The sequence below is a fragment of the Schistocerca piceifrons genome, chromosome 4 (assembly GCF_021461385.2).
Source record: "Schistocerca piceifrons isolate TAMUIC-IGC-003096 chromosome 4, iqSchPice1.1, whole genome shotgun sequence".
NCBI classification, from domain to species: Eukaryota; Metazoa; Arthropoda; class Insecta; order Orthoptera; family Acrididae; genus Schistocerca; species Schistocerca piceifrons.
The window spans coordinates 170,453,423-170,479,873 of NC_060141.1; the positions used below are offsets into that span (position 1 = coordinate 170,453,423).

At 43.6% G+C, this 26,451-nt stretch overlaps 1 protein-coding gene across 1 annotated transcript; it reads left to right on the plus strand.

Moving 5' to 3' along the window:
* Positions 1-426: 426 nt before the first annotated feature.
* On the plus strand, positions 427-25,229 carry LOC124796381 (MIP18 family protein galla-2). The gene is made up of 3 exons (XM_047260542.1): positions 427-662; positions 1,004-1,083; positions 24,493-25,229. The coding sequence occupies exons 1-3, from the start codon at positions 545-547 to the stop codon at positions 24,757-24,759; spliced, it is 465 nt and encodes a 154-aa protein (XP_047116498.1). The 5' UTR covers positions 427-544; the 3' UTR covers positions 24,760-25,229.
* Positions 25,230-26,451: the final 1,222 nt, after the last annotated feature.

Here is a 26,451-nt window from a genome sequence, read left to right on the forward strand (position 1 = left end):
AAACCTTCACATTGTTGTGTAGATTAATAGAGTCTTTCTTCATGAGTTCTTCTCTTCTGCTATTCGCCGGGCATTTTATAGTCCTAAAAAGAAAAATACCCGTATGTAGGTTCAAACGAATCCTGACGATGCGTTTCGGTAATGCGGCGTATTTTACCCAGTGATCTCCAATAAAGATCACTGATTTTACCTCTCAGGGTAGTAGTAGTAGTAGTAGTAGTAGTAAGAAACCAAAAAAAAAAAAAGACAAATGTGGTGTCTTATTCTTCTTGTTGCCGCAATTTATTGCGCTACAGACTCTCGCGTTTGTAAAAACCATTCTAAAAACCACGTTAAACAATTGCGATTCGCTTTTGCTTTCACAAGATCCTGCCAAATTCAACAGTATCACTGTCCGCTTGGCGCAATGCTGTCGCAGTTGGTAACGTTGAAGTTGACGTTTAATGTAGTAACTCTGCCGAATGCGTGTGTGTTTATAAATACGTACCCACCCATTTGGTGAAAGCGATATATCTACGTTGTGTTATTCACTGTATCCGACAATATGGATAGGCTTGAAAATATAAATCCGAAGCTCTACAGGAAATGTGAAGAGCGGCAAATAACTGAAAGTGATGAAGACGATAGTGTCACCGATGAATTTGATTCTAGAGAAATCTTCGGTATCCTTAATCTTTATTCATGTATGTTAGTAACAACATTTCCTTGGTATTGACGATCTTTTTTCCATATATTTACTGCCACGTTTCATGATATTTGATATCATAATGTCGCTGATTAATATACATTAAAGTGTTCTTGTTTTGCTTTTGGTGTATCTCTTTATGGTGTGCATAGAAATGCCAAACTTTACTGTCAAAATTTCGATTTACAAGTGCTTAACGCTAGTTCAGATTTTATCACGTTGCGGAGATATAAAATATAGTAATATAGTATGCATATCTGTATTTAAAAAAAGGTGCGTTAATGAGTGTCAATCCTTTTAGCCTTAACTGTAGCTAAGATCTTATACGAGGAATAAATGATCCAGAACATCCATTAACATTAGAGGAACTTAATGTTGTGGAGCTCGACAACATATCGGTAAGATCACAGCACATCTTTACGAAGCTTTTTCGGTTTAGTTTCGTTTTTAATCATGTTGGTTGTATGTGCGCTGTAATCAAAGTGTGTGGCTGTGTTCGGTTAACTTTTATCTCATACGTAAACATCTATTGACGTTCATTTCACTATATGTGTACCAGAAATGTTTCGAAATTGACTTCATTTTTCTACGGTATCATTCTATTTAATTCTGATTGTGTTTACTGGATTTAGAATTGAGGGACACGTTGTTGAAAACCCGACCCCACTGAAGAAGCAATAAATATACGTTGAGCTCTATATGATGGGTACTGGCTAGCTCTGCAACTGGCATTCACATTTCTGTAGGTGTCTGCACTTCCAGTTGCCACAATATCACCTCCACATAAGTTGTAGAGAGGTGTCGCCATCTTTCTGTGATACATGTATTATACTTTGGTACCGTGCACAAATTGCTCTTCAGCCTAATTGGGTAAAAAAAAAAAAAAAACACTATACATGATTTTTCCACAAATCACAATTGTAATACTTGCATAAAAAAGACTAAGAAAAAGTTATAGTGTGATTAAGGCACAAGTTTTGTATTGTAAAATACTGGTGTGTGGCTGCCCCCCCCCCCCTCAAGAAAAGAACAAAAACAACCCTGCCTCATTACACGTACATACATGTATGTGTACGTACATACATACGTACATGTCGGTTTGAAGTCTGAATATAGTCTAAGATTCTGCAACTGATGGATGCCAGTGATAGTTTTGCACATCACTTGTGCTACCTTTGTTATATGCAGATGCTTTCTTCCAACTAGAGTTTTTGTTTGAGGCTAAGTTAGTCGAAAATTTTGTTCAGTTTTGGCGATTTCAGCTGTTCCTCCATGCTGCTGATGCCAGTATCTATTTCACTCATCTTTACAATGGTGCAGGAATTGAACTGTGGCAATAATCTTGTATATTTCTGTGTAAAGGAACATTTGAAACAGGAGGTTACCATACATTACTTTATCAGTCTTTTTATTTACTTTACTGGTTATGTAAATCCTCCTCCTTGTTCAGTTGCACTTTTAACTTTGGTAATCAGTCATATTGACTGCCTCATGGTCAGTGATTCCAGTTTCAGTGTGGATAACCTCAGAGAGGTCAGTTCCATTTGTAGCTATTAAATGTAATAAACTCCATCACAGGTGGGCTTCCAAGCTGTGCATGCTCAGTTTTCAGAGAAAGCGTTCAGTATTGTTTCGCAACATGTCTTATTATGCCCACTATTAACAGAACTGTGATTATCCTAAGCACTTATTGTACAATTAAATCTATCCCAGTCATGACAGTATGAATGTGGAACGTATGCACTAGTGTGTTGAGGTTTTCTTCTAGAGTTTTTTTGTTGCATGTAGGGATGAGTTGCAGTTGATAGAAGGATCAAATTAAAAGTTTATTCCCACCATTGTTACTGAGACATCCCAACAATTTTGCTACTTAAATCTCTGTTTGTGGGGATTTGAGATTTTTGTTTATTTTGTAAATACATCACCGTCATTTCCCAGTAGCCTATCGTGTTGGTTAACACTTAAATTTGCTTCAAAGATGTCGCTGCTGTCAATTTCAGGTTTTAACCAACTTTCTGTACCTAGCATTATATGAGCACAATTTTTTTTAAAATTTATTTATTATTTTTTATTTTTGTGTTAGTGGAGTTTAAAACATTGTTGCAAATGCTTCTGGATGATTCCATGTGAAACTGAGCCTGAGATTTTTTAAATTTTATTTTTAATTTAATTCATGTCATATTTTCTGTATCTACATAAGTTAAATTTTACTTACTGCCTTGGAAAAAGCATCCAAGATACAGAATTACTTTAGGAAATATAGTTAAACTATGCTGGCATTTCTGGACGTAAGGATAGAGGACCACAAGAGTGACATTTATATTGACAGCTATCAAATTTATCTCGCAGTCATTGTATTTCTTTTTTTCCAATTGTTAGGTTTAAAGGGTAGAACCTTATGTTTCAGACGAATTTCAGCTTTCAAAAAGAGGTGAGATATTAAATACGCAGCCAAATTCCAAAAATAACTGTGCATTAGTGTACCACCAGTGACCAAAAGCATAAAAAAGTGAGAATTAACAGCAGTTATGTTTGTTTTAGATTAGGAGTGAGGAAAACCAATAAAAGCATCTAGTGACACCTACAGCAGTGTTTAATATGTACATGACAATGTATAAATTTTGAAAGTAATTGTCCCCCATCTGTGACACTTTTTTCTGATTGTTAGTGAAATCTAAATCCAGCTCTATAGCTGAGTGATCATCATGGCTGACTGCTGTGCAGGGGACCTGGGTCTGATTTCTGGTACTACAACGAATTTTTCCTTGGTGGGAGGGCTGGTAAAGAGTGCATTCAGTCTAATGAGGCCAACTGAGCAGCTGCTGAAACAATTAGTAGCGGTTCCAAGGTCACTTAAAATAAGTGGGGGAATGGTGTACTGAGCACGTGCCCCGCCAAACCACATCTGATGATGCCATTGGCAGAAGATAACAGCGGTTGGTCGACCCTTATTTTTATGAAAGTTTGGATAATATACAGAGTTAATTGGAACCAATCTACACTTTATTTAAGTATAGAAGCATTGATTTGTTTTATAACCACTTCACTTACAGAAATCTGCACAGAAGGAAGAAGTTCAATGCTGAAGAAGAACAGGGCACAGCATAGCTGAACCCCAAGATAAACCACATGAGTTGCAAGGTTGAATCTCTACGTAGGTCTAATAAGGGAGTGTGAAGGTGGCAGTGTTAGGTATAGCTGCATGGAATAATACGTCTAGAACAGACGTTGCTCAAGCAGTCAAAACATTGCCACACAAGCTAAGAGCAGCAGTCATCGGCCATTAATAAACACTCCATGTGGTGACCATTTGGCTTTAAGTGGAAAGTGGCAGATAAAAACCAAATTGAAAGGAAGAAATTTGGTAATAAATCGGGAGAGAAATGTGTTGCCAAAAGAGCTCTATATTTAACGTATGTGATACGTGCTCTTCCATGAATGGCATAGATCACTACAACCTCAAACTTTTTGCAGATGATGCAGTTACCTATAATGAAGCTGAAAGAAGCTGCATAAATATTCGGTCAGATCTTGATAAGATTTTAAAGTGGTGCAGAGATTGACAACTTGCTTTAAATGTCCAGAAATGTAAAATTTTAGACATCACTAAATGAAAAAAGTAGTATCCTATGACTATAATATCAGTATCACTGTTGGAATTGGCCAAATCATATGAATACCAGAGTGTAACACTTTGTAGGGCTACAAAATGGAATAGTCACATAGACTGTCATGGGTGAAGGGGGTGGTAGACTTCAGTTTATTGATAGAATACTGGAGAAGTACAGTCAGCCTACAAATGAGACTACTTCATAAATCAATCTTGCGACCGATTCTAGAAGATTGCCCAAGTGTATGGCGAACTATACCAAACAGGGATATAGAACGTATATGGAGAAGGGGAGTATAATTGGTCACAGGTTTGTTTGATCTGTGGAAGAGTGTCGCAGAGATACAGAAGGAACTGGAAGACTGTTTGGAGACAGATGAAAGCTATCCTGAGAAAGTCTACTATCAAAAGTTTCAAGAACTGGCTTTAACTGATGCCTCTAGGAATCTACTAGAGAAAGTCTACTATCAAAAGTTTCAAGAACTGGCTTTAACTGATGCCTCTAGGAATCTACTAAAATCCCCTATGTACCACTCACATAGGTATTGTGAGGATAAGATTAGAATAATTTCTATATGCACAGAGGCATTCAGTCAGTCATTCTTACCATACTCTGTATGGGAATGGAACAGGAAGAAACCCTAATAACTAGTACAGTGGGACATGCCCTGTTCCATGCACCTCACTATCATTTGCAGAGTATAGATGTAGATAAATATCTTCATTCCTTTAGCAGAGCTTATTCTCAGGTGAAAAAGGTGCTTCCTTCTAGCTCCTCCCCCCTCAAAAACACACACACACACACACACACACACACACACAGTGTTCCATTGAAAAAGATTGTATGGGAAGCCTGCCTAAAAAGTAAGCAAAATATTTTCTTTGTAGACAAGAAGAATGCTTGATTTCATAAACTTACAGATGATAATCTGCTCAAAATACAAAACTTTTCACAAATGATAAAATAGCAAACACCTGGTACATTGTACACCCAGCAACTAGGGAAAAAGTTAGATTTTTAAACAAACAAAAAGGAAGAAAATCCAGATATTCAAATTAAAGTTTTCAACTTGCATCCAGTGTGTATTATTTCATCTATACACATTCTTAGATGAGTAATAAAACAATCATGTGTAGGTATCCTGTAGATACATAATCTCAAAGAAGTCATAGGCTCAGAACCAGCTGTGGGAAAGATGGTGCCAAGAACATTCTCTGGTGAAGTTTCAAACTGCTGGAAGGAAATCAACCAAAAACAGGTATGCTAAAATTCCACAGAGAGCTGTTGAAGAAAACTGAGACATACATATTGTGTGATCTGTTAGGGGACTCGATGAAGGTTTTCAAAGTTGCCAAAAAGGATGTTCGTACATTGAGTTTGAATAAGTTTTCTCCTGAATCCAGACATCAGACATGTAAGGAACACACATTATAAGTTTTCAGGAAACTGAAACATTATCGAAAGTGTAGGAGTTGTCATGCGCATAGTTCTTTTCTGGTGGAAATAATTAGACAATCAGGACCAACGGAACTTTCCTGCAAGTTTATTTAAATAGGAAGTGAGGTCTAAAAAAGTGAGGTACTGATTTACCTAAAAATGGTGTAATACAATTAATTTTATCTTGTAAATACAGATTCTATTTTATGAGAGTCCCACCTGTGATGATCTTTGATTGCAATTTTTATAAATAAGTATTAATAATGTAACATCTATTGATATTTCTTCATTGAGAGGATTCTTCTGTTAGTGTAAATTCAGTATTTTCAAAACAAAATAAGTGCTCAATGAACAGAGTTCTTGTAAAATTTTGTTGGACATTCAGTGTTATGTCAATTTGATGCCAGCATTTCTGAAAAGTTGATGATTAACAGCTCACTTTGTAAACTTCTGATCTTTAGATAGAAAGACTATGTAAAACAAGTACAACGGAACTTCGATTTTACATTCCCCAATTTTACATTTTTTGCAATTCTACTCCATCAGTTTGTAGCCTCTGTGAAATACACATAAGATCAGTGCTACAAATTCCCCTATTTTACATTTCTTCATAATAAGGTTTACCTTGATTCTAAGTTCTTACTCGACGTAATCCATGATCGGTGTTGCCAACACAACTTGCAACATTTAGCTTCACCGCGCAATTATGATAAAGTTACTGCTAGGTTGCACCTTTTCTTGTGCCATCTTTTTGCATGTATATCTGATGTACCGTATTCAGTAACAATATCAATCGTCAACCATTTAAATTCAGACACTGAGTTTCGAAGAATATGCTCAGTCATCCCCCTGCAGGTCCAGGGGTAGGAATAGGTCTGAGGTATTCCTGCCTGTTGTAAGACTAAAAGGAGTCTCACATGTTTCAGCCTCTATGTGATGGTCCTCTGTAGGATTTGATCTCCATTCTTAAAATTTTTCCAAAGAGCAAGCCAATTGGGGAAGGGCGCCTTACATGGTGCATAATGTCCATTGTGCTTTGAGACCTGTAGCCCGCTTTCTCGTCGACGCATTGCAGTCCCCCTCATTCTCCATCTCTTGGGCGAGGACACCTTCCTGGGTGCGTTTTCCACCATGTGTCTCTTTCTGCGCCGACGATGATCTTGGACTTTTGCACTTGGTATTCAGCACAGTAGCCAGTCCGTTGTGGTGGGGCCGCCACGTACCCTGTTGGTTGTAGCCCCCTGACAACACAGGGATCGTTCTGCTGATGGCTGCGCCATTAACTCCCCATGCATGCTAATGAGTAGATGCCTGTCATACTGGAGTATCGGGACTCCCAGCAATGGCCATCCTGCCAGGTGGCCTGTGCTGTGGCTTTGTGGCGCCCGTGGGGAGGGCCCCTGGTCAGAGTGGGTGGCATCAGGGCGGATGAAGAGCGATTAAGCGTATCATGTCATCACTTGCTGGTGATCAAAAAACCAGCAGTCTCTAAGTGTTCTAAGTCTCAGTATAATTCGAGGAAGTATGACCCTAAATCATTCCCCTCCCTGGCCACACCACGGGAGGAACTCCAGGCTAAGGATGGCTGCGAACCTTATTCATCCCGAAATCTCATATGTATTAGAACTGATGGGGACACCTTTGTTTCGATGAAGCCACAGTTTTTTGTAGACCATTTAGAGGACAAGTTTGGGGAGGTGGAGGGCTTGTCAAAAATGTGGTCAGGGTCAGTCTTGATAAAAACAATATCCTCTGCCCAGTCACGGGCATTACTCACTTGTGACAAGCTGGGGGATGTTTCCATTAGCATCATGCCTCATAAGAGTTTAAATATGGTCCAGGATGTTATATTCCACAGGGACCTTTTTCTGCAGTCTGACAACGAGCTGCCGGCCAACTTAGAGTGCCAAGGTGTTCATGTTGTCCGGCACGTCCATCGGGGTGCGAGGGATAATCGGGTTGCCACCGGTGCCTTCACCTTGGCCTTCGAGGGTTACAAGGGTTAAACATTGCCCGAGAAGGTCAAGGTGATGGCCTACCGCTGTGATGTAAAGCCATATATCCCTCCCCCTATGTGGTGCTTTAAGTGCTGGAAGTTTGGCCATATGTCTTCCCGCTGTACTTCCAGAGTCACATGTTGAGACTATGGACATCCGTCACATACCAGTACTCCATATCTGGATGGAGGGCATTTTCCCAACGATTGGCAGGATAGCGTTACAATCCCGGTGCTGAAACCTGGTGCAGATCCGCTGGTGGTTGATAGCTATCGCCCTATCAGCCTTACCAACATTATGTGCAAATTCCTGGAATGGATGGTGAATCGGCGGCTCATGTGGATCCTAGAAACTCGGGGCCTCCTGGCCCAGCAACAGGGGGGGGCCGCTCAGCGATCGACAATTTAGTCTCGCTAGAGTCGGCTATTCGTACTGCTGTTTTCTTTGATCTTCGGAAGGTGTATGATACCACCTGGCGCCATCATATCCTTGCTATGCTGCACGAATGGGGCTTACGGGTCCACTTCAGATTTTTTCTACAGTATTTTCTCACCAATCGCTTCTTTCGGGTTAGAGTTGGCACTTATTTTAGCTCTGCTCATATTCAGGAGAACGGTGTCCCGCAGGGCTCAGTTCTCAGTGTTCCCCTCTTTTTGGTGGCGATTAATGGTCTTGCGGCTGCGGTGGGCTCATCAGTCTGTTCCTCTCTATATGCCGATGACTTTTGTCTTTATTACAGTTCCCCAAGCATCAGTGTTGCTGAACGGCAGCCGCAGGGAGCTATCCGTAAGGCACATTTTTGGGCATCCAACCATGGTTTTCAGTTCTCAGCCTCTAAGACCCGAGTGATGCATTTCTGTCGTCGTTGAATGGTCCACCTCCATCCAGAGCTTTACCTTGCCAAGGAACTCCTTCGTATTGAGGAGACGCATCGCTTTCTTGGCATACTGTTTGATGCTCAGCTCACTTGGACACTTCATCTTCGCGAGCTTAAACAACGGTGCTGGTGGCACCTCAACATCCTTTGCTGACTCAGCCACACCGTTTGGGGGGCTGCACGAACAACCCTCCTACAGCTCTATAAGGCCTTAGTCCAGGCCCGTCTCAACTATGGGAGCATGGTGTACGACCCAGCAGCACCTTCGTCGTTGCAGATCCTCGACCTGATTCTCCATTGTGGCGTCGGACTGGTGACAGGTGCCTTCCGCACTAGTCCGGTGCCTAGCCTTCTTGTAGAAGCTGGAATCCCTCCCCTACGATTCCGCCGACAACAGTTGCTTGTGTCATACATCGCCTGCGTCCATGCCTCTCCCGACCACCCGAACCGCAGGCTCCTTTTTCCATCTTCTGCACTCCCCTCCCCACAACAGCAGCCTGGGTCGGGTCTCCCGATCATGGTCCGCATTCATTCCCTTCTCTCGCCATTAGAGTCCTTTCCCCTTCCTCCATCCTTCCAGCCCTCCTCTTCTACCCCTCCTTGGTTCCGCCCTCGCTTGGATTTGTCCAGCGACTCCAAGTCCTCCGCCACCTGCCAGTCTTCGTCAACAATTCCTGGCTCTTCTTGCCTCGTTTCGTGATGCAGGTGTAGTCTACACTGATGGTTCTGTGGTCGATGGGCGCACTGGGTTTGCTTTCATCCACAGCGACTACGTTGAGCAGGATTCCCTGCCTTGCGGGAGCAGTGTTTCCACTGCGGAGGTGGTTGCTCTTTATTGTGCACTCGCCCACCTTTCCTCCTGCCCTGGGAAGTCATTTGTCATATGCAGTGACTTCCTGAGTGGATTGCAAGCACTCGACCAGTGTTTTTCTCAGGACCCTTTGGTGCGCGGTATTCAAGATGCTGTATTTGCTCTCGCCGAGTGTGGTCGTTGAGCGACGTTTTGTACCCCAGGTCTCATCGTCATTCCAGGAAACGAACATGTCGATCAGTTGGCCAAGCAGACCACCACTTCGCCACCCCTGGAGCTTGGTCTCGTGGAAAGAGACCTCCGGTCAGCCCTACATCGCAAGGTCCGCGATGTCTGGAGCTCTGAATGGTCTGTCTTGAACACGCCAAATAAGCTCCGCGTGGTAAAGTCGTCCACGGCCGTATGGAACTCATCATTGAGGCACACGCGTAGGGACTCAGTTGTTCTCTGCCATCTCCAAATTGGACATACCCGTTTGACCCACAGTCATCTCCTTCGCCGTGAGAACCCATCAAAGTGTCTCTGTGATGCAGGGCTGACAGTGGTCCATCTTCTGATGGACTGCCCCCTTTTAACTCCCTTGCGGCAGTCCTTTAATTTACCAGCTACACTTCCTTTAATTCTAGGTGACGATGCCTCTATAGCTGACTCAGTTTTACGTTTTGTCCATGCAGCTGGGTTTTATCACTCACTCTAGTGTGTCCGCTCTCGCATGATTTCTCAGGCTACAACCACTCCAGCGACTTTTAATTGTGATGTGGATACCAAAATAGTGTCTTTTATGGTAACAAGTTGTGTTGGTACCTCTATCAACACTTTCCAGCTGGAGGTTCTTCGTTTGTAGTTGAGTGGTTGACCTTTTACCTGATCCATCACCCACTGTAGTCCGTTTTACTCTAGTCAACTATTTGCTCTGCTGTTTTTAAGTGTCCTCTATTTTGTGTTATTGCGGTGTTCATTTTAGCTGTGAACCCCTTGGTGTTCCCTCCCTCTGGATGCAGAGGTTACACTTTTACTGTATAGGCCTTTTACAAGTATGTCTCTTTGGAACAGGGGACTGATGACCTCGACGTTAAGCCCCCATCAAACCCCAAAACCAACCAACCAACCAACCAACCAGTACTCCATGTGCCCCGCCTCGCATCTTTGTCAACTGCGGACAGCACCCTTCACCTTGCTCGGCAGACTGCAGTATTCTCCAGAAAGAAAGAAAAATAATGTAATACAAGACCCTGGACTGACTGACGTACCCTGAGGCTAAGAGAAAATGTGAGAGGCTATATCCTGTGCATATGACGTCAACCTACGACAGTGGTTCTACCATCTTTCATACCGCCGTGTACAGTTGGCTCTTGGAGCCGTCAGACTCCACCTGCCCCCTTGATGTTGGGGGGGGGGGGGGCCTCTTCCCTCCCTGTTGCTCCTGCACAACCTACTTCAGAAGCAACCCCCCCCCCCCCCCATCTGGGACGTCAGTCCCCACTTCTCAGCCGGAGAAGCGTAAGTCGTCTTTGGTTCCTCTCGCTAGGAAGGAATCCCTTCAGTCACTCCCTTCCCAGGTTCCTACCAGTGGCAAAGCTGACACCCGCCAGTGGCTGAAGCAACTAAAAGTAGCTGGTCTTAGGGTTTCACGGACCTCCTAAGTCCCTGAGACTGAATTGGTGAAGCCCTCCCAGCTGGAGAAACCTAAGGAGCAGCGAGAGAAACATAAAAAGAAAAAGAACCCCAAGAAAACCAAGGCACTGCGGTGGCACTCACACCACCACTACCTACAAGCTCTGTGCCTGAGGATGAGGTGGAGATTCTGGCGTCCGCTGAGGACCTAGATCTCGCTGGGCCCCTCAGACACAATAGATGTCAATGGCACAGCTACTCATCCGGTGGCAACAGGTGACCTAGAGGCATAGAATGACTCATTGAGTGTTTCATGCCTTCCCAGTCTCACTATCACGTAATCCTCTAGTGGAATTGCAACGGTTTTCTCCATCACCTGGCTGAGCTATGGCAACTGTTAAGCTTTACACGTGCTTTCTGCTTTACTCTCCAGGAAACCCGGTTCCCAGCAATAGAGTGTCAGGTGGAGTCTGGTCCTGAATTCAGTATGTAGTGCACCTGTGCTGCTTCAAATCCCTCTTGAAGCTGTGGCTGTCAGAATAAGGACGAGGCAGGACATAACTGTCTGCATTGTATATCTTCCTCCAGATGGTGCAGTACCCCTGAACATATTGGCTGCAGTGACTGATAAACTCCCTAAACCTTTCATACTTCTAGGAGATTTTAATGTGGGGTGGCGCTATGCTTATTGGCCAAGGTAGAGAGGTCGAAAATTTACTGTCACAACTCGACCTCTGCCTCTTATAAATACAGGTGCCCCCACACATTTCACTGTGGCATATGGCACATATTCGCCCATTGTGAACTCTCGGTTTGCAGTCCTGGCCTTCTCCCATCTTTCCATTGTAGAGCACGTGACGACTTGTGTGGTAATGACCCCTTCTCTGTCCTCCTGTCACTCCCCTGGCGTCAAGCCCACGGACGCCTACCCACATGGGCTTTAAACAAGGCATACTGGGACGCCTTCACCTCTACTGTCACTGTTGAATCTCCCTCATGTGGTGTCATCGATGTTGTCATTGAGCAGGTCACTACAAAGATCGTTTCTGCGGCAGAAAACACGATCCCTCATTCTTTTAGGGTGCCCCGGCGGAGGACAGTCCCTTGGTGGTCGCCTGAAGTCGCTGAAGCAATTAAGAGCGTCGGCGTGCTCTACAGCAACATAAGCAACACCCTTCTCTCGAGCACCTAATAGCCTTTAAGTGGCTCTGTGCCCGCATTCGCCAGCTTATAAAACAACAGGAGTGTTGGGTGACGTATGTGTCAACCATTGGGTGCCATGTGTCACCTTCCCAAGTCTGGACAAAGATCAGACTACTTTTTGGGTACCAGACCCCAAGAGGTGTCCCTAGCATTAACATCAATGGCGCATTATCTACTGACGCAAACACAATTCCACATCTACATCTACATTTATACTCCGCAAGCCACCCAGTGGTGTGTGGCGGAGGGCACTTTACGTGCCACTGTCATTACCTCCCTTTCCTGTTCCAGTCGTGTATGGTTCGCGGGAAGAACGACTGCCGGAAAGCCTGTGTGTGTGCTCGAATCTCTCTAATTTTACATTTGTGATCTCCTCGGGAGGTATAAGTAGGGGGAAGCAATATATTCGATACCTCATCCAGAAACGCACCCTCTCGAAACCTGGACATCAAGTTACACTGCGATGCAGAGCGCCTCTCTTGCAGAGTCTGCCACTCGAGTTTGCTAAACATCTCCGTAATGCTATCACGCTTACCAAATAACCCTGTGACGAAACGTGCCGCTCTTCCTTGGATTTTCTCTATCTCCTCCGTCAACCCGATCTGGGGGTTGTTGGGTTGTTTTCGGGAAGGAGACCAGACAGCGAGGTCATCGGTCTCAACGGATTAGGGAAGGACGGGGGAAGGAAGTCGGCCGTGCCCTTTGAAAGGAACCATCCCGGCATTTGCCTGGAGCGATTTAGGGAAATCACAGAAAACCTAAATCAGGATTGCCGGACGCGGGTTTGAACCGTCGTCCTCCCGAATGCGAGTCCAGTGTCTAACCACTGCGCCACCTCGCTCGGTCCCGATCTGGTACGGATCCCACACTGATGAGCAATACTCAAATATAGGTCGAACGAGTGTTTTGTAAGCCACCTCCTTTGTTGATGGACTACATTTTCTAAGGACTCTCCCAATGAATCTCAACCTGGTACCCGCCTTACCAACAATTAATTTTATAGAATCATTCCACTTCAAATCGTTCTGCACGCATACTCCCAGATATTTTACAGAAGTAACTGCTACCAGTGTTTGTTCCGCTATCATATAATCATACAATAAAGGATCCTTCTTTCTATGTATTAACAATACATTACATTTGTCTATGTTAAGGGTCAGTTGCCACTCCCTGCACCAAGTGCCTATCCGTTGCAGATCTTCCTGCATTTCTTTACAATTTTCTAATGCTTCAACTTCTCTGTATACTACAGCATCATCTACAGAAAGCCGCATGGAACATCCGACACTATCTAATAGGTCATTTATATATATATTGTGAAAAGCAATGGTCCCATAACACTCCCCTCTGGTGCGCCAGAGGTTACTTTAACATCTGTAGATGTCTCTCCATTGAGAACAACATGCTGTGTTCTGTTTGCTAAAAACTGTTCAATCCAGCCACACAGCTGGTCTGATATTCCGTAGGCTCTTACTTTATCAGGCAACAGTGCGGAACTGCATCGAACTTCTGGAAGTCAAGGAAAATAGCATCCACCTGGGAGCCTGTATCTAATATTTTATGGGTCTCATGAACAAATAAAGCGAGTTGGGTCTCACACGATCGCTGTTTCCGGAATCCATGTTGATTCCTACAGAGTAGATTCTGGGTTTCCAAAAACGACATGATACATGAGCAAAAAACGTGTTCTAAAATTCTACAACAGATCGACGTAAGAGATATAGGTCTATAGTTTTGCGCATCTGCTCGACGACCCTTCTTGAAGACTGGGACTACCTGTGCTCATTTCCAATCATTTGGAACCTTCCGTTCCTCTTAGAGACTTGCGGTACATGGCTGTTAGAAGGGGGGTAAGTTCTTTCGCGTACTCTGTGTGGAATCGAATTGGTATCCTGTCAGGTCCAGTGGACTTTCCTCTGTTGAGCGATTCCAGTTGCTTCTCTATTCCTTGGACACTTATTTCAATGTCAGCCTTTTTTTTTTTTTTTTTTTTTTGTTTGTGCAAGGATTTAGAGAAGGAACTGCAGTGCGGTCTTCCTCTGTGAAACAGCTTTGGAAAAAGGTGTTTAGTATTTCAGCTTTACGCGGAAAAAGGTGTTTAGTATTTCAGCTTTACGCGTGTCATCCTCTGTTTCAATGCCATCATCATCCCGGAAAGTCTGGATATGCTGTTTTGAGCCATTTACTGATTTAACGTAAGACCAGAACTTCCTAGGGTTTTCTGTCAAGTCAGTTCATAGAATTTTACTTTCAAATTCACTGAACCCTTCACGCATAGCCCTCCTTACACTAACTTTGACATCCTTTAGCTTCTGTTTGTCTGAGAGATTTTGGCTGCGTTTAAACTTGCAGTGAAGCTATCTTTGCTTTCGCAGTAGTTTCCTAACTTTGTTGTTGAACCATGGTGGGTTTTTCCCGTCCCTCACAGTTTTACTCGGCACGTACCTGTCTAAAACGCATTTTACGATCGCCTTGAACTTTTTCCATAAACACTAGAAATTTTTGTTTTGATCTTTTAGGTAGTCTGTAATCTCCCTTCTATTACTCTTGCTAAACGGAAAAATCTTCCTCCCTTTTTTTATATTCCTATTTACTACCATATTCAGGGTTGCTGCAACGGCCTTATGATCACTGATTCCCTGTTCTGCACTTACAGAGTCGAAAAGTTCGGGTCTGTTTGTTATCAGTAGGTCCAAGATGTTATCTCCACGAGTCGGTTCTCTGTTTAATTGCTCGAGGTAATTTCCGGATAGTGCACTCAGTATAATGTCACTCGATGCTTTGTCCCTACCACCTGTCCTAAACATCTGAGTGTCCCAGTCTATATCTGGTAAATTGAAATCTCCACCTAAGACTATAACATGCTGAGAGAATTTATGTGAAATGTATTCCAGATTTTCTCTCAGTTGTTCTGCCACTAATGCTGCAGAGTCGGGAGGTCGGTAAAAGGAACCAATTATTAACCTAGCTCGGTTGTTGAGTATAACCTCCACCCATAAGAATTCACAGGAACTATCCACTTCTACTTCACTACAGGATAAACTACTACTAACAGCGGAAAACATGCCACCACCGGTCGCATGCAATCTATCCTTTCTAAACACCGTCTGTGCCTTTGTAAAAAATTCGGCAGAATTTATCTCTGATTTCAGCCAGCTTTCCATACCTATAGTGATTTCAGCTTCAGTGCTTTCTATCAGCACTTAAAGTTCCAGTACTTTACCAATGCAGCTTCGACAGTTTACAATTACAATACCGATTACTTTGTCCCCTCATGTCCTGACTTTGCGCCGCACCCTTTGAGGCTGTTGCCCTTTCTGTACTTGCCCGAGGCCATCTAACCTAAAAAACTGGCCAGTCCACGCCACACAACCCCTGCTACCCGTGTAGCCACCTGCTGCGTGTAGTGGACTCCTGACCTATCCAGCGGAACCCGAAACCCCACCACCCTATGGCGCAAGTCGAGGAATCTGCAGCCCATACGATCGCAGAACCGTCTCAGCCTCTGGTTCAGATCCTCCACTCGGCTCTGTACCAAAGGTTTGCAGTGAGTCCTGTCGACGATGCTGCAGATGGTGAGCTGTGCTTTCATCCCACTAGCGAGACTGGCAGTCTTCACCGAATCAGATAGCTGCCGGAACCCAGAGAGGATTTCCTCCGATCCATAGCGACACACATCATTGGTGCCGACATGAGTGACCACATACAGCAGATGGGTGCACCCTGTACCCTTCATGGCATCCGAAAGACCCTTTCCACATCTGGAATGACTCCCCCGGCATGCACACGAAGTGCACATTGGTTTTCTTCCTCTCTCATGCTGCCATATCCCTAAGGGACCCCATTACACGCCTGACGGCTCTGCGACGGCCCAGACCTTGCAGACTGAGGGGCAACCTCTGGAACAGGACAAGCAGCCATGTCTGGCCGAAGATCAGTATCAGCCGGAGACAGAGCCTGAAACTGGTTCGTCAGACAAACTGGAGAGGCCTTCCGTTCAGCCCTCCGGAATGTCTTTCGCCCCCTGCCACACCTTGAGACGGCCTCCCACTCTGCCATGGGTGAGGGGTCAGCCTCAATGTGGGCAGTATCCCGGGCAGCCACAGCCATAGTCCGATCGGGGGATGCGTGGGACGAGCTGGCTGTCCCCAACAAACCCTCATCCAGACCCCCACAGTGATGCCCATTGGCAACAGCCTCAAGCTGTGTGACCGAAGCCAACACTGCCTGAAGCTGGGAATGAAGGGATGCCAACTCAGCCCGCATCCGAACACAACAGTTGCAGTCCCTATCCATGCTAAAAACTGTTTTGCAAAAAACGTCTTAACTAATCTACAGAGAGCACAAACAATTAGACACAAAATTTAAACGGTTATTAAAATACAAGATTGCCTAGTAAATGCAGTAATGCTGCTATTTGCGCACTGTTGACACACTGCTCAGTGGCGGAAGGAGACTACGCTATTTTACACTATTCAGGTACTAAAACGCGATGCTACAACTCTCAAATACTATAATACACCCGAAATTTATGAATTAAACAATGCAAGTACCCAAAAACATGCAAAGAAATTAAGAATTTAACTATGTAACAAATAAGTGAGCTAAGAGTATACGACTTGCTGCTGGCAGCTGCTTATCCAATAGCGGCAGGGAGCACTAAGCTTGAGAATTACCCCCAGCCTTTTGCACCCTCTCACGGTGGATGGAAAGAAAAGCCCTCTTGTTCACTAAACGCCACAATGAACCCTATAATGCCCCATTTACAGAGTGGGAGCTCCTCAGCGCCCTTCCACATTGCCCCAACACAGCTCCTGGGCCGGATTGGATCCACAGTCAGATGATAAAATATCTCTCCTCTGACTATAAACCACATCTTCTCATCATCTTCAACTGGATCTGGTGCGATGGTGTCTTTCCATCACAGTGGCAGGAGAACACTATCATTTTAGTGCTCAAACCCAGTCAAAAACCGCTTGATGTGGATAGCTACTGGCCCATCAGGCTCACCAACTTTCTTTGTAAGCTGCTGGAATGTATGGTGTGTTGGTGGTTGGGTTGGGTCCTCGAGTCATGTGGCCTACTGGCTCCATGTCAGGACTGCTTCCATGAGTGTCGCTCTACCACTGATAATCTTGTGTCCTTAGAATCTGCCATCCGCACAGCCCTTTCCAGACGCCAACATCTGGTTGCCGTCTTTTTTAACTTACGTAAAGCATATGACACGACATGGCGTCATCATATCCTTGCCACATTGTATGAGTGGTATCTCCGGGGCCCGCTCCACATTTTTATCCAAACTTCCTGTTGCTCCATACTCTCAGTGTCCAAGTTGGTTGCTCCCATAGTTCCCCCCACAGTGCTCTGTATTGATGTGTCTCTATTTACAGTGGCCATCAAGGCATAGCAGCAGCTGTAGGGTTGTCTGTCTCCCCTTCTCTGTATGCGGATGACTTCTGCATTTCGTACTGCTCCTCCAGTACTGGTGTTGCTGAGCAACGCCTACAGGGAGCCATTCATGAGATGCAGTCATGGGATCTAGACCATGGCTACCAGATTTCAGCTGCGAAGTCATTTGTCATGCACTTCTGTTAAAATTGCTATGTTCATCCTGAACCAGAACTTTACCTCAATGACGATCCACTCACTGTAGTGGAGACATTTCGATTCTTAGGACTGACTTTCGATGCCCGATTGACTTGGCTACCTCACCTTCGTAAGCTGAAGCGGAGTGCTGGCAGCACCTCAATGCTCTCCACTGCCTGAGCAGCACCAACTGGGGTGCAGAGTGCTCTATGCTGCTGCCGCTCTACAGAGGCCATGTTCAATCCCGCCTTGACTATGGGATTGTGGTGTACAGTTCAGTGGCGCCCTCAGTATTGTGTTTACTTGACCCAGTGCACCACTGTGGCATTCACCTAGCGACGTGAGTTTTTAGAAAAAGTCCGGTGACCAGTGCCCTGGTGGAGGCCAGTGTCCCTCCATTGAAGGTTAGGCATGCACAACTGGTGGCCAGTTACGTTGCACACGTTTATAGTTCTCCTGCGCATCCAACTTACCGTCTCCTTTTCCCAACCATGGCGGTTCATCTCCTGCATCAGCGGCCCAGGTCGGGGCTTACCATTGCGGTTTGCGTCCGGTCCCTTCTGTCTGAACAGGAGTCCTTCTCGTTACCACCTCTCCTCGAGGTCCATTCACATATACCTCCATGGTGTACACCTAGGCTGCAGATTCTTCAGGACCTTTCGCATGGCCCAAAGGACTCATTTCACCCTGCGGCTCTCCGCTGTCACTTTCTTCTCGATTCTTGACATGTACAGAGGCCATGAAGTGGTTTATACCAACAGCTCGGCTCAGTGACTGATGGTCACATCGGCTTCACGTATGTCCATGGAGGGTGTATTGAACAGCATTCCTTGCCCGATGGCTGCAGTGGATTCACTGCCGCGTTGGTGGCTATATCTCTTGCTTTTGAGCATATACGCTCATGCCCTGGCAAGTCATTTCTCCTGTGTACTGACTCCTTGAGCAGCCTACAACCTATCAACCAGTGCTACACTCATCATCCTTTGGTAGCATCCACCCAGGAGTCCATCCGTGCCCTGGAACAGTCCCGTCGTTCAGTGATGTTTGTGTCGACCACAGGAACATCGGAATACCAGACAATGAACTTGCCGACAGACTGGCCAAACAGGCTACGTGGAAACTGCTTCTGGAGATGGGAATCTCTGAATCTGACTTGTGTTCTGTCTTTCATTGCAGGGTTTTTCGGCTTTGGGAGACGGAATGGCATAACAGTACGCACAACAAACTGTGTGTTATTAAGGAGACTACAAAGGTGTGGAAGTCTTCCATGCAATCCTCTTGCAGGGAATCAGTTGTCCTCTGCTGGCTCTGGATTGGCCATACGTGGCGAACGCATGGTTACCTCCTCCATCGCGAGGACCCACCTCGGTGTCACCTTAGCTCACAAATGACAGTCATCCACCTCTTGTTGGACTGCCCACTTTTAGCCACTCTGCAGACTTTAACTTTGCCAGCACCCTACCTTTGGTGTTTGGTGACAATGCCTCAGCATTATCTTTAGTTTTAAGTTTTATTCATGGGGTTGAGTGTTATCATTTGATCTAAGTTTTAGCTCATATCCTTTGTCCCTCTTTGTCCTCCACTCTATTGCTTTCAGGGTGGAGGTTTTAATGTGTTGCAGATTGGCTGGCTTCTTCTTTTTATTCTCATGGTCAGCCAGCCATGGTAGTCGGCTCTCATTTTTATCTCTTCCACATGTTTCTTGCATCTCTCTGTTGTTTCCTTGTCTGATTTTGTCCATTTTAGTGTGTGTTACCCTTCTGTCATTCTTGTGGTTTCCTTTTTTCTTCATGCTGTGTTTTGTATGTCTTGATTATTTTACTCCCACCCTTGTGGAATTATTTTAATCGAAACGAGGAACCGATGACCTAGTAGTTTGATCCCTCCCCCCTCTTTTAAACAAACAAACAAACCAACCAACCAACCAACAATTGTTTTAAATGGGATTGCTGTGAGTGAATGACAAAACTGTCACATTCCAACCTAACTTACAATAGAGATCAGTCTGCCAACACAGTCAGTTTTCTTCCTTTAATATTTGTTGGCTTTGCCACTCTCAACCTAGCCTAGGCCTTGAGCTTTATTGCTGTAACCACATAAACTTTTCTTCTGTGCTAGTTCATTCAATTACAAAAGAGGTACTACTGCCATTGATTTGTGACACTTGAGATGTAATTACAGCCTTCAGTTACAATTGCCACTTACCTTCAGTCCAGACTATTACTGAAGTTTAGCCAAAAATCCATTTGTTTGATAACAACTTGGACTCATAAAATTCTCATCCTGACAGTCCGTTACCAATCTCTGATGTAATCACATTTGCGCATTTTTTTTTTTTTTTTTTTTTTTTTTTTTTTGCTATATATGTCATGGAATAATAATAGGTGGCAGTCAGTTGGCAAGATGCCTCGCCGTCGTGTGTATCACTGGCATCCTACCATTTACAGAACTGCTCTCAATGTCTAGACACATTATAACATGAATGTGGACATTGATAAAGTTATCAACACTCTCCATGGTCCTGCTGTGTTTCATGGTGCCAGAATCCAAAATCTGTTCACAGCTATCGACAGATTAGCGTAACATGTTCTGCAAACTGCTTGAAAGGATGGTTGCCGGCAGATTAAGATGGGACTTGAATCTTGGGGCTTTTTATCCCCGTATCAGTGTGGTTTCCAGGAGGAATGTACCACAACCAATCACCTGGTTAGTTTGGGATCAGCAATCTGACAGACTTTTCCTAGATGCCAACACCTCATTGTGGTACTTGACCTATATAAGGCATACTACACATCAGGCGATCACATTTTACTTATCCTCCACAACTAGGGCTTTCAGGGCTCCCTTCTGATTTTTATCCCACTGGTAGATATTTCACTCAGCTGTCAATGAGTCCCCTAGGGCTCCATGCTGAATGTTGCACTCTTTCTCATCACCATCAGTGGGCTAATGACCTGTGATTGGCCACTGGTCATGCCTGTGCTGTAAGTCCAAGGCACCATGTGAAGCACCTTTGCTTGGAACCTTTCCCATGGTTTGGAATTCCCTCGTGAAAAGAAATGCAGGTTATTCATTTGTCATCATACTACGGTCAGTCCTGACCCGTATCTCTGGTTTGCATCCTGTCTGTTGAACATGATACTCTTCTCTGGACTCATCAGACACTGGTCTCATCCTGAGCTAGGGTTGCCAGGTTTATGGCACCTTCAGCCTTGAAATTGTTAGACCCAGTTCATTGTTGTGGCATTTGATTGGCCACATGTGCCTTCTGGTCTAGTGCTGTAGGCACTCTCCTTACTGAAGTGGAAATCTCAACTCTTCAGATTTGATAGTACCAATTGTTGATCACTTATGCAATCACTATCTGACAATTTCTCACATTCATTTTTAATATGCACCCGTCTGCCAGGACCGCCTCCTAACTTCCTTAGAATGTACTCCCAGTGTTTCCCCACACCACACTCCCCCATTGGTTGGTAGCTAGGCCATGAATTGGGACTGGTCTATTTCATGATGCTAAAGTTTTAGTCACCTCCATGATATTTTGCTGTCTGTTCCTTTCAGTTCTCCAAGAGTATCAGGGTGTTAGCGCCATTTACGCTGATGGATCTGAAACCATGTATAGGACAGGATATTCTTCTACATCTCCCACCAGTGAATAACATTCATTGCTGGGAACAGGCAGAGCTGATTGCTATTAACAGAGCTCTACATTTCATTAAAAGAGGCTCCCTTGACTGTATTTTAATTTTCAGTGACTCAATGAGCAGTCTCCAGTTACACTTGTCATTCTGTGATATCTGCCATTTGTGACCTTCCCTGTGACTTCAGTCATATTCTCTGCTCACTTACCTTTCTTTGGTTCCCAGCCTTTGTAGTATCCCAGGAAACGAACTGGCCAGGCGTTTGGCTAGATAAGCGATTAGCTGGTCCATATTCACTTTGATGGTCTGAGGTGCAGGTTTGCTGGTGAAAATAAGGCTACTGCTAAGTCAGAGGTGGAACAACATAAGATGGGCTCTTGCCCCCTTCCCCCCCCCCCCCCCCCCCCCCCCAATAATTTCTGCACAATACAGGGGACCATTGTTGCATGGTGCTCCTCATTCTGTTCCTCCTGGGGGTGGGGAATCAACAGTCTTATGTTGCCTGCACATTTGTTATACCAGACTTTTATTTTAGTTTTGTTTTATGTAATGAACCCCCCCCCCCCCCCCGCCATTGTGGTTGTGGAGCCTTACCACCAGTAGCTCATATCTTGGTAAATGCCCCCTTGTTCTGGCCCTCCAGGCTTAGCATGGTCTTCTGAATTCTTTGGCTCTGGTATTGGTGGACAGTTGAAATGCTTCTCAGTTTCCACTGTGAAAGTGGGTTTTATTCTCAGATATAAGATAGGGTGGGATTGTTGGGTTGGGGAATCTCTCACTGGATACTGGGTCTGAGAAAACTCAGTCCTACCTGCTTTGCCACTACCTCTTTCACCCTTCATTTTCCACTTTAGATGTAGCATTCTGTTGAATAGTGAGTTCTCTTTAATGCCTTGACTGTAATCGATCAGGGGTGGGGTGGCTGTGGGTAGCATGGCTCCCATCGCATTGAGGGCCCGCAGACTCCCATCTGCTGCATTACCTATTATACTGAGGTGACAAAAGTAGTGGGATACTTCCTAATATTGTGTTGGACCTCCTTTTGCATGCCATAGTGCAGCAACTAGACAGGGCTTGAACTCAAGTTGTTGGAAGTCCCCTGCTGAAATGTTGAGCCACACTGCTTATATTGTCGTCCATAATTGTGAAAGTGTTGCCAGTACAGTTTTTGTACATGGACCGATCTCTCAATTACATCCCATGAATGTTCGATGGGAATTTGGTTGAATTGTACAGAATTTCTGTTCTTCAAACTGTGAGCAACTATGGCCCAGTGAAATGGTGCATAGTCATCCATTAAAATTCCATAATTGTTTGGGAACATGAAGCTGAACATAACCATTTCCAGTCAGTAATCAGTTCGGTTGGACTGAAGGACCCAGTCCATTCCATGTAAACACAGCCCACACTGTTATGAAGCTACCACCAGCTCGTGCATTGTCTTATTGATAACTTAGATCCATTGCTTCATGTGGTCTGTGCCATACCAGAGCACTACCGTTAGCTCCTACCAACTGAATTTGGGACTCATTTGACCAGTCCATGGTTTTCCAGTCATCTAGGATCCACTGATACAGTCATGAGCACAGGAGATGTGCTGCAGGCAATTTTGTGCTGTTAGCAAAGTCACTCGCTGTGGTCATCTGCTGCAATTGCTCATTAACACCACATTTCGCCACACTGTTGTAATTGATACGTTTGTCATACATCCCACATTGATTTCTGTGGTTATTTCATGCAGTGTTGGTTGGTTGTTAGAACTGACAACGCTACGCAAACACCATAGCTTTCCGTTGTTAAGTGAAGGCCATCAGCTACTGGCTTGTCTGTGGTGAGAGGTAATGCCAAAAATTTGGTATTCTCGGCACACTTTTGACACTGTGGATCTGAGAATATTGAATTCCCTAACCATTTCTAAAGTGGAATGTCTCATGGGTCTGGCTTCAATTGCCATTCCTATTTTGATATCTGTTAATTCCTGTTGTGTGGCCATAACCACATAGGAAACCTTTTACATGAATCAGCTGAGTAAAAATGACAGCACCACTGTTGCACTACACTCTACCTTGTGTAAGCGATACTACTGCAATCTGCATATGTCTATTACTACTCCATGATTTTTGGCACTTAAGTCAGTTTCTCTCATCTTGTTTTTATTATTGACAGTCTAACTGATGTACAGTATATTACAGTTTTGAATCTCCTGACTAAGACATATGGATGCAGGCGGGGTTTCTCTCGCCTTGGGTGAGCCACAGTAGACCTTTTGTCTCTGATCTATGCACACACCTGATCTGTATATAATTTAATTCTCTTAAAGAAATATAGACTATTGTCATTTTTTCCCCCTTCAAAATACCTTGTAGTAGAGCTTTTTACATCAGAAGTAACAGAAATGGTGGTATGCCATCTTTTAGGTACCAGTAGGTGGAGGGCAGCTGTTGACTCTTTTAACTGATGATATTTGGTGCTCATTACCTGTATTTACCTTCTGCAAATCCTTGTTAGTTGAATGTTCTTTGTATTGTGACCTGTGCTGAATTGTGGACCCTCTATACAGATATGCGTATGAGATAGTTGAGGTTTCTTCCTCTTCTTTTCTCTCTTTTTTTAAGTCTTCATAGTGTGTGCAAAGTTAAACCCATCCATAGAATGAATTTTCAGTCAGCAGCAGTCTGTACATTGATTTGAAACTTCTGGGCAGATTGGATCTCAAACTTCCACACTCTGCTTCAGAGTGAAAATTCATTCTGGAAACAATCTCTTAGGCTGTGACTGAGCCATTTCTCTGCAGTATCCTTTCTTTCGGGACTGCTAGTCCTGCAATGTATGTAGGAGAACTTCTGATGCAAGTAAAACTGTGTGGATAGGTCAAGAGTTGTTGTGCTTGTATTCATTAAGACATGTGCATTGTCCTATAACTAAAGCCTAAATGTTATATAAACATAGTGTTAATACTGTGCCAACTGTACTTCCTACACACTGAAAATAACTTTGTCACTGTTGTGGTTGTTTTGTTGTCTGTAGGTGGATAACAGCAAGAATGAAGTGAAGGTGCTGTTCACTCCAACTATTCCACATTGCAGTATGGCAACAATCATAGGACTTTCCATAAGGGTACAGTTGTTGCGTGCATTACCTCCCAGGTTCAAAGTCAGTGTGGAGATTGCACCTGGTACTCATGCTTCAGAATCAGCTGTTAACAAACAACTAGCTGATAAGGAGAGAGTTGCAGCTGCACTGGAGAACTCGCACCTGATTGAAGTCATTAATCAGTGCATCGTTACTCATTAAGGACATTGGTGCGATAGTGTGCTTCATGAGAACAACTTGTTTTTATAAAGCATTTGCAACTGTTGTAATTGTGCTTGTTATTTTATTTGTGCAGCACAGTTGCGCAGTAGCACAGATGCTGTGATTTGCGGTTTTCATATGAAATAAGATAAATATTTTATTTGCAATGTTAGTATTCCTGTGTGTCCCAAATAATTACTTCAGGTAAATTCTTTGTGATTCATAATTAATTTTGTGTGTATAAAGACCATTAGCTTGAAACACTTACCTTAAGAAATCGAAGACTGGAAAAACATGTACCATCAGAAAAGTGATACCATTAGTTAATTACTGCATGTTATGGGAACTTTCTCATGTTCATGTCACAAAAATTAGTGCGAGACATTGTGAATATTTTTAACAATAATTGTTATGTAATATTTCATCTATATATGAGTTTGAGTGTTATTTATTAAATTTATTGAACTTTCTTTATTGAATATTAATTTTATTGGTAAAAGTGAATGGTAACTGTCCCCTCCCCTCTTCTCCCCACCCTCTCACCTCCATGGTAAAAAATCTTGTCAATTCAGACTCAACATCCTGCACCTGCAAGATTGACAAGTGTACCAATGCAGTGTCAGTTTGAAAAAAGAATGTCCAAGGGGTATTGTCTTGTAGGCAGAACAGTTGTACAAGAAATTTCAGTCACTCATTGTGAAACAAATTGGGGTGCCCCCTTCCCACCACCTTGTCCTCGTCCTCTCCTCCTTTATGATTGTATATATACTCTTAGCAACAGTCCTAAAGTATATGGCATAATTTTCATTAAAGAAAATTATTACAAAAATGTGTGTTACAAATGTTTTTTTCAGTATACTGATGGTCTAAGGAAGCTAATATAAATATCAGCATAGGATAAAATGATTGAAAGACAACAGGTTTTGAACAGATGCACCTGTAGAATGAACGTTCACTATCTTTTATTTGCTTGTTAAGTACTTTTGTATCAAAATACATAACTCTGAATCCTTGGCTAATAGCATAAAGAATACACAAAAATTATTTTTGTTTGTATTGTGACTCTGCAAATCACAGTACACATGATTGTTTTTAATGACTTATGTCAGTGAGACATTAAATCAAAATTTTACATCCTTTGTTACCAGTAAACTGAATGAGACTTTCATTGTTATCTTCTTTAATCAGAAGACTATGTAGAAGCATATACTGTGAAACCCTTGTCATCTTTCAATAACTACTGCAGCCTATAGTAGATTTGAATCTACATATTGTAGTAAAGTCTTGCTTTCCATCTAAAATTTTTACCCACTACACTTTCCCCATTACCAAATGCACATTAATTACTTTATATTTAATGGTTTGCTCTATCAACTGATCCTGTCTTCTAATCAATTTGTGCCATAAATATTTTTCCTCCCCCACTTGATTCTGTACCTCTTCACTATTCTTCTACAGCACCACATAGCAAAAGCTTCTTTTCTCTTCTCTTCTGAACTGTTCATAATTATTTTTTTTTTTTTCAGAAATGCTTCTTTTCCTGGGCATTATTCATTTCATTCAACAGTGTTTCCAAGTGCTTTACAATCTCTGATAGAATTGCAGATTCCCTTTCCAAATTCAACCGTAGTTTCCTTTAATGCTAGCTCACCGTACAGGTTGAGTAAGATTGAAGATAGGCTATAAGCATGT

What these genes read in the sequence shown, in the direction of transcription:
- LOC124796381 (XM_047260542.1), top strand. Translation starts at nt 545, where the DNA reads ATGGATAGGCTTGAAAATATAAATCCGAAGCTCTACAGGAAATGTGAA. An exon ending in TGATTCTAGAGAAATCTTCG is followed by an intron (nt 663 to 1,003) that starts GTATCCTTAATC and finishes ACTGTAGCTAAG; the next exon opens with ATCTTATACGAGGAATAAAT. An exon ending in TGGAGCTCGACAACATATCG is followed by an intron (nt 1,084 to 24,492) that starts GTAAGATCACAG and finishes TGTTGTCTGTAG; the next exon opens with GTGGATAACAGCAAGAATGA.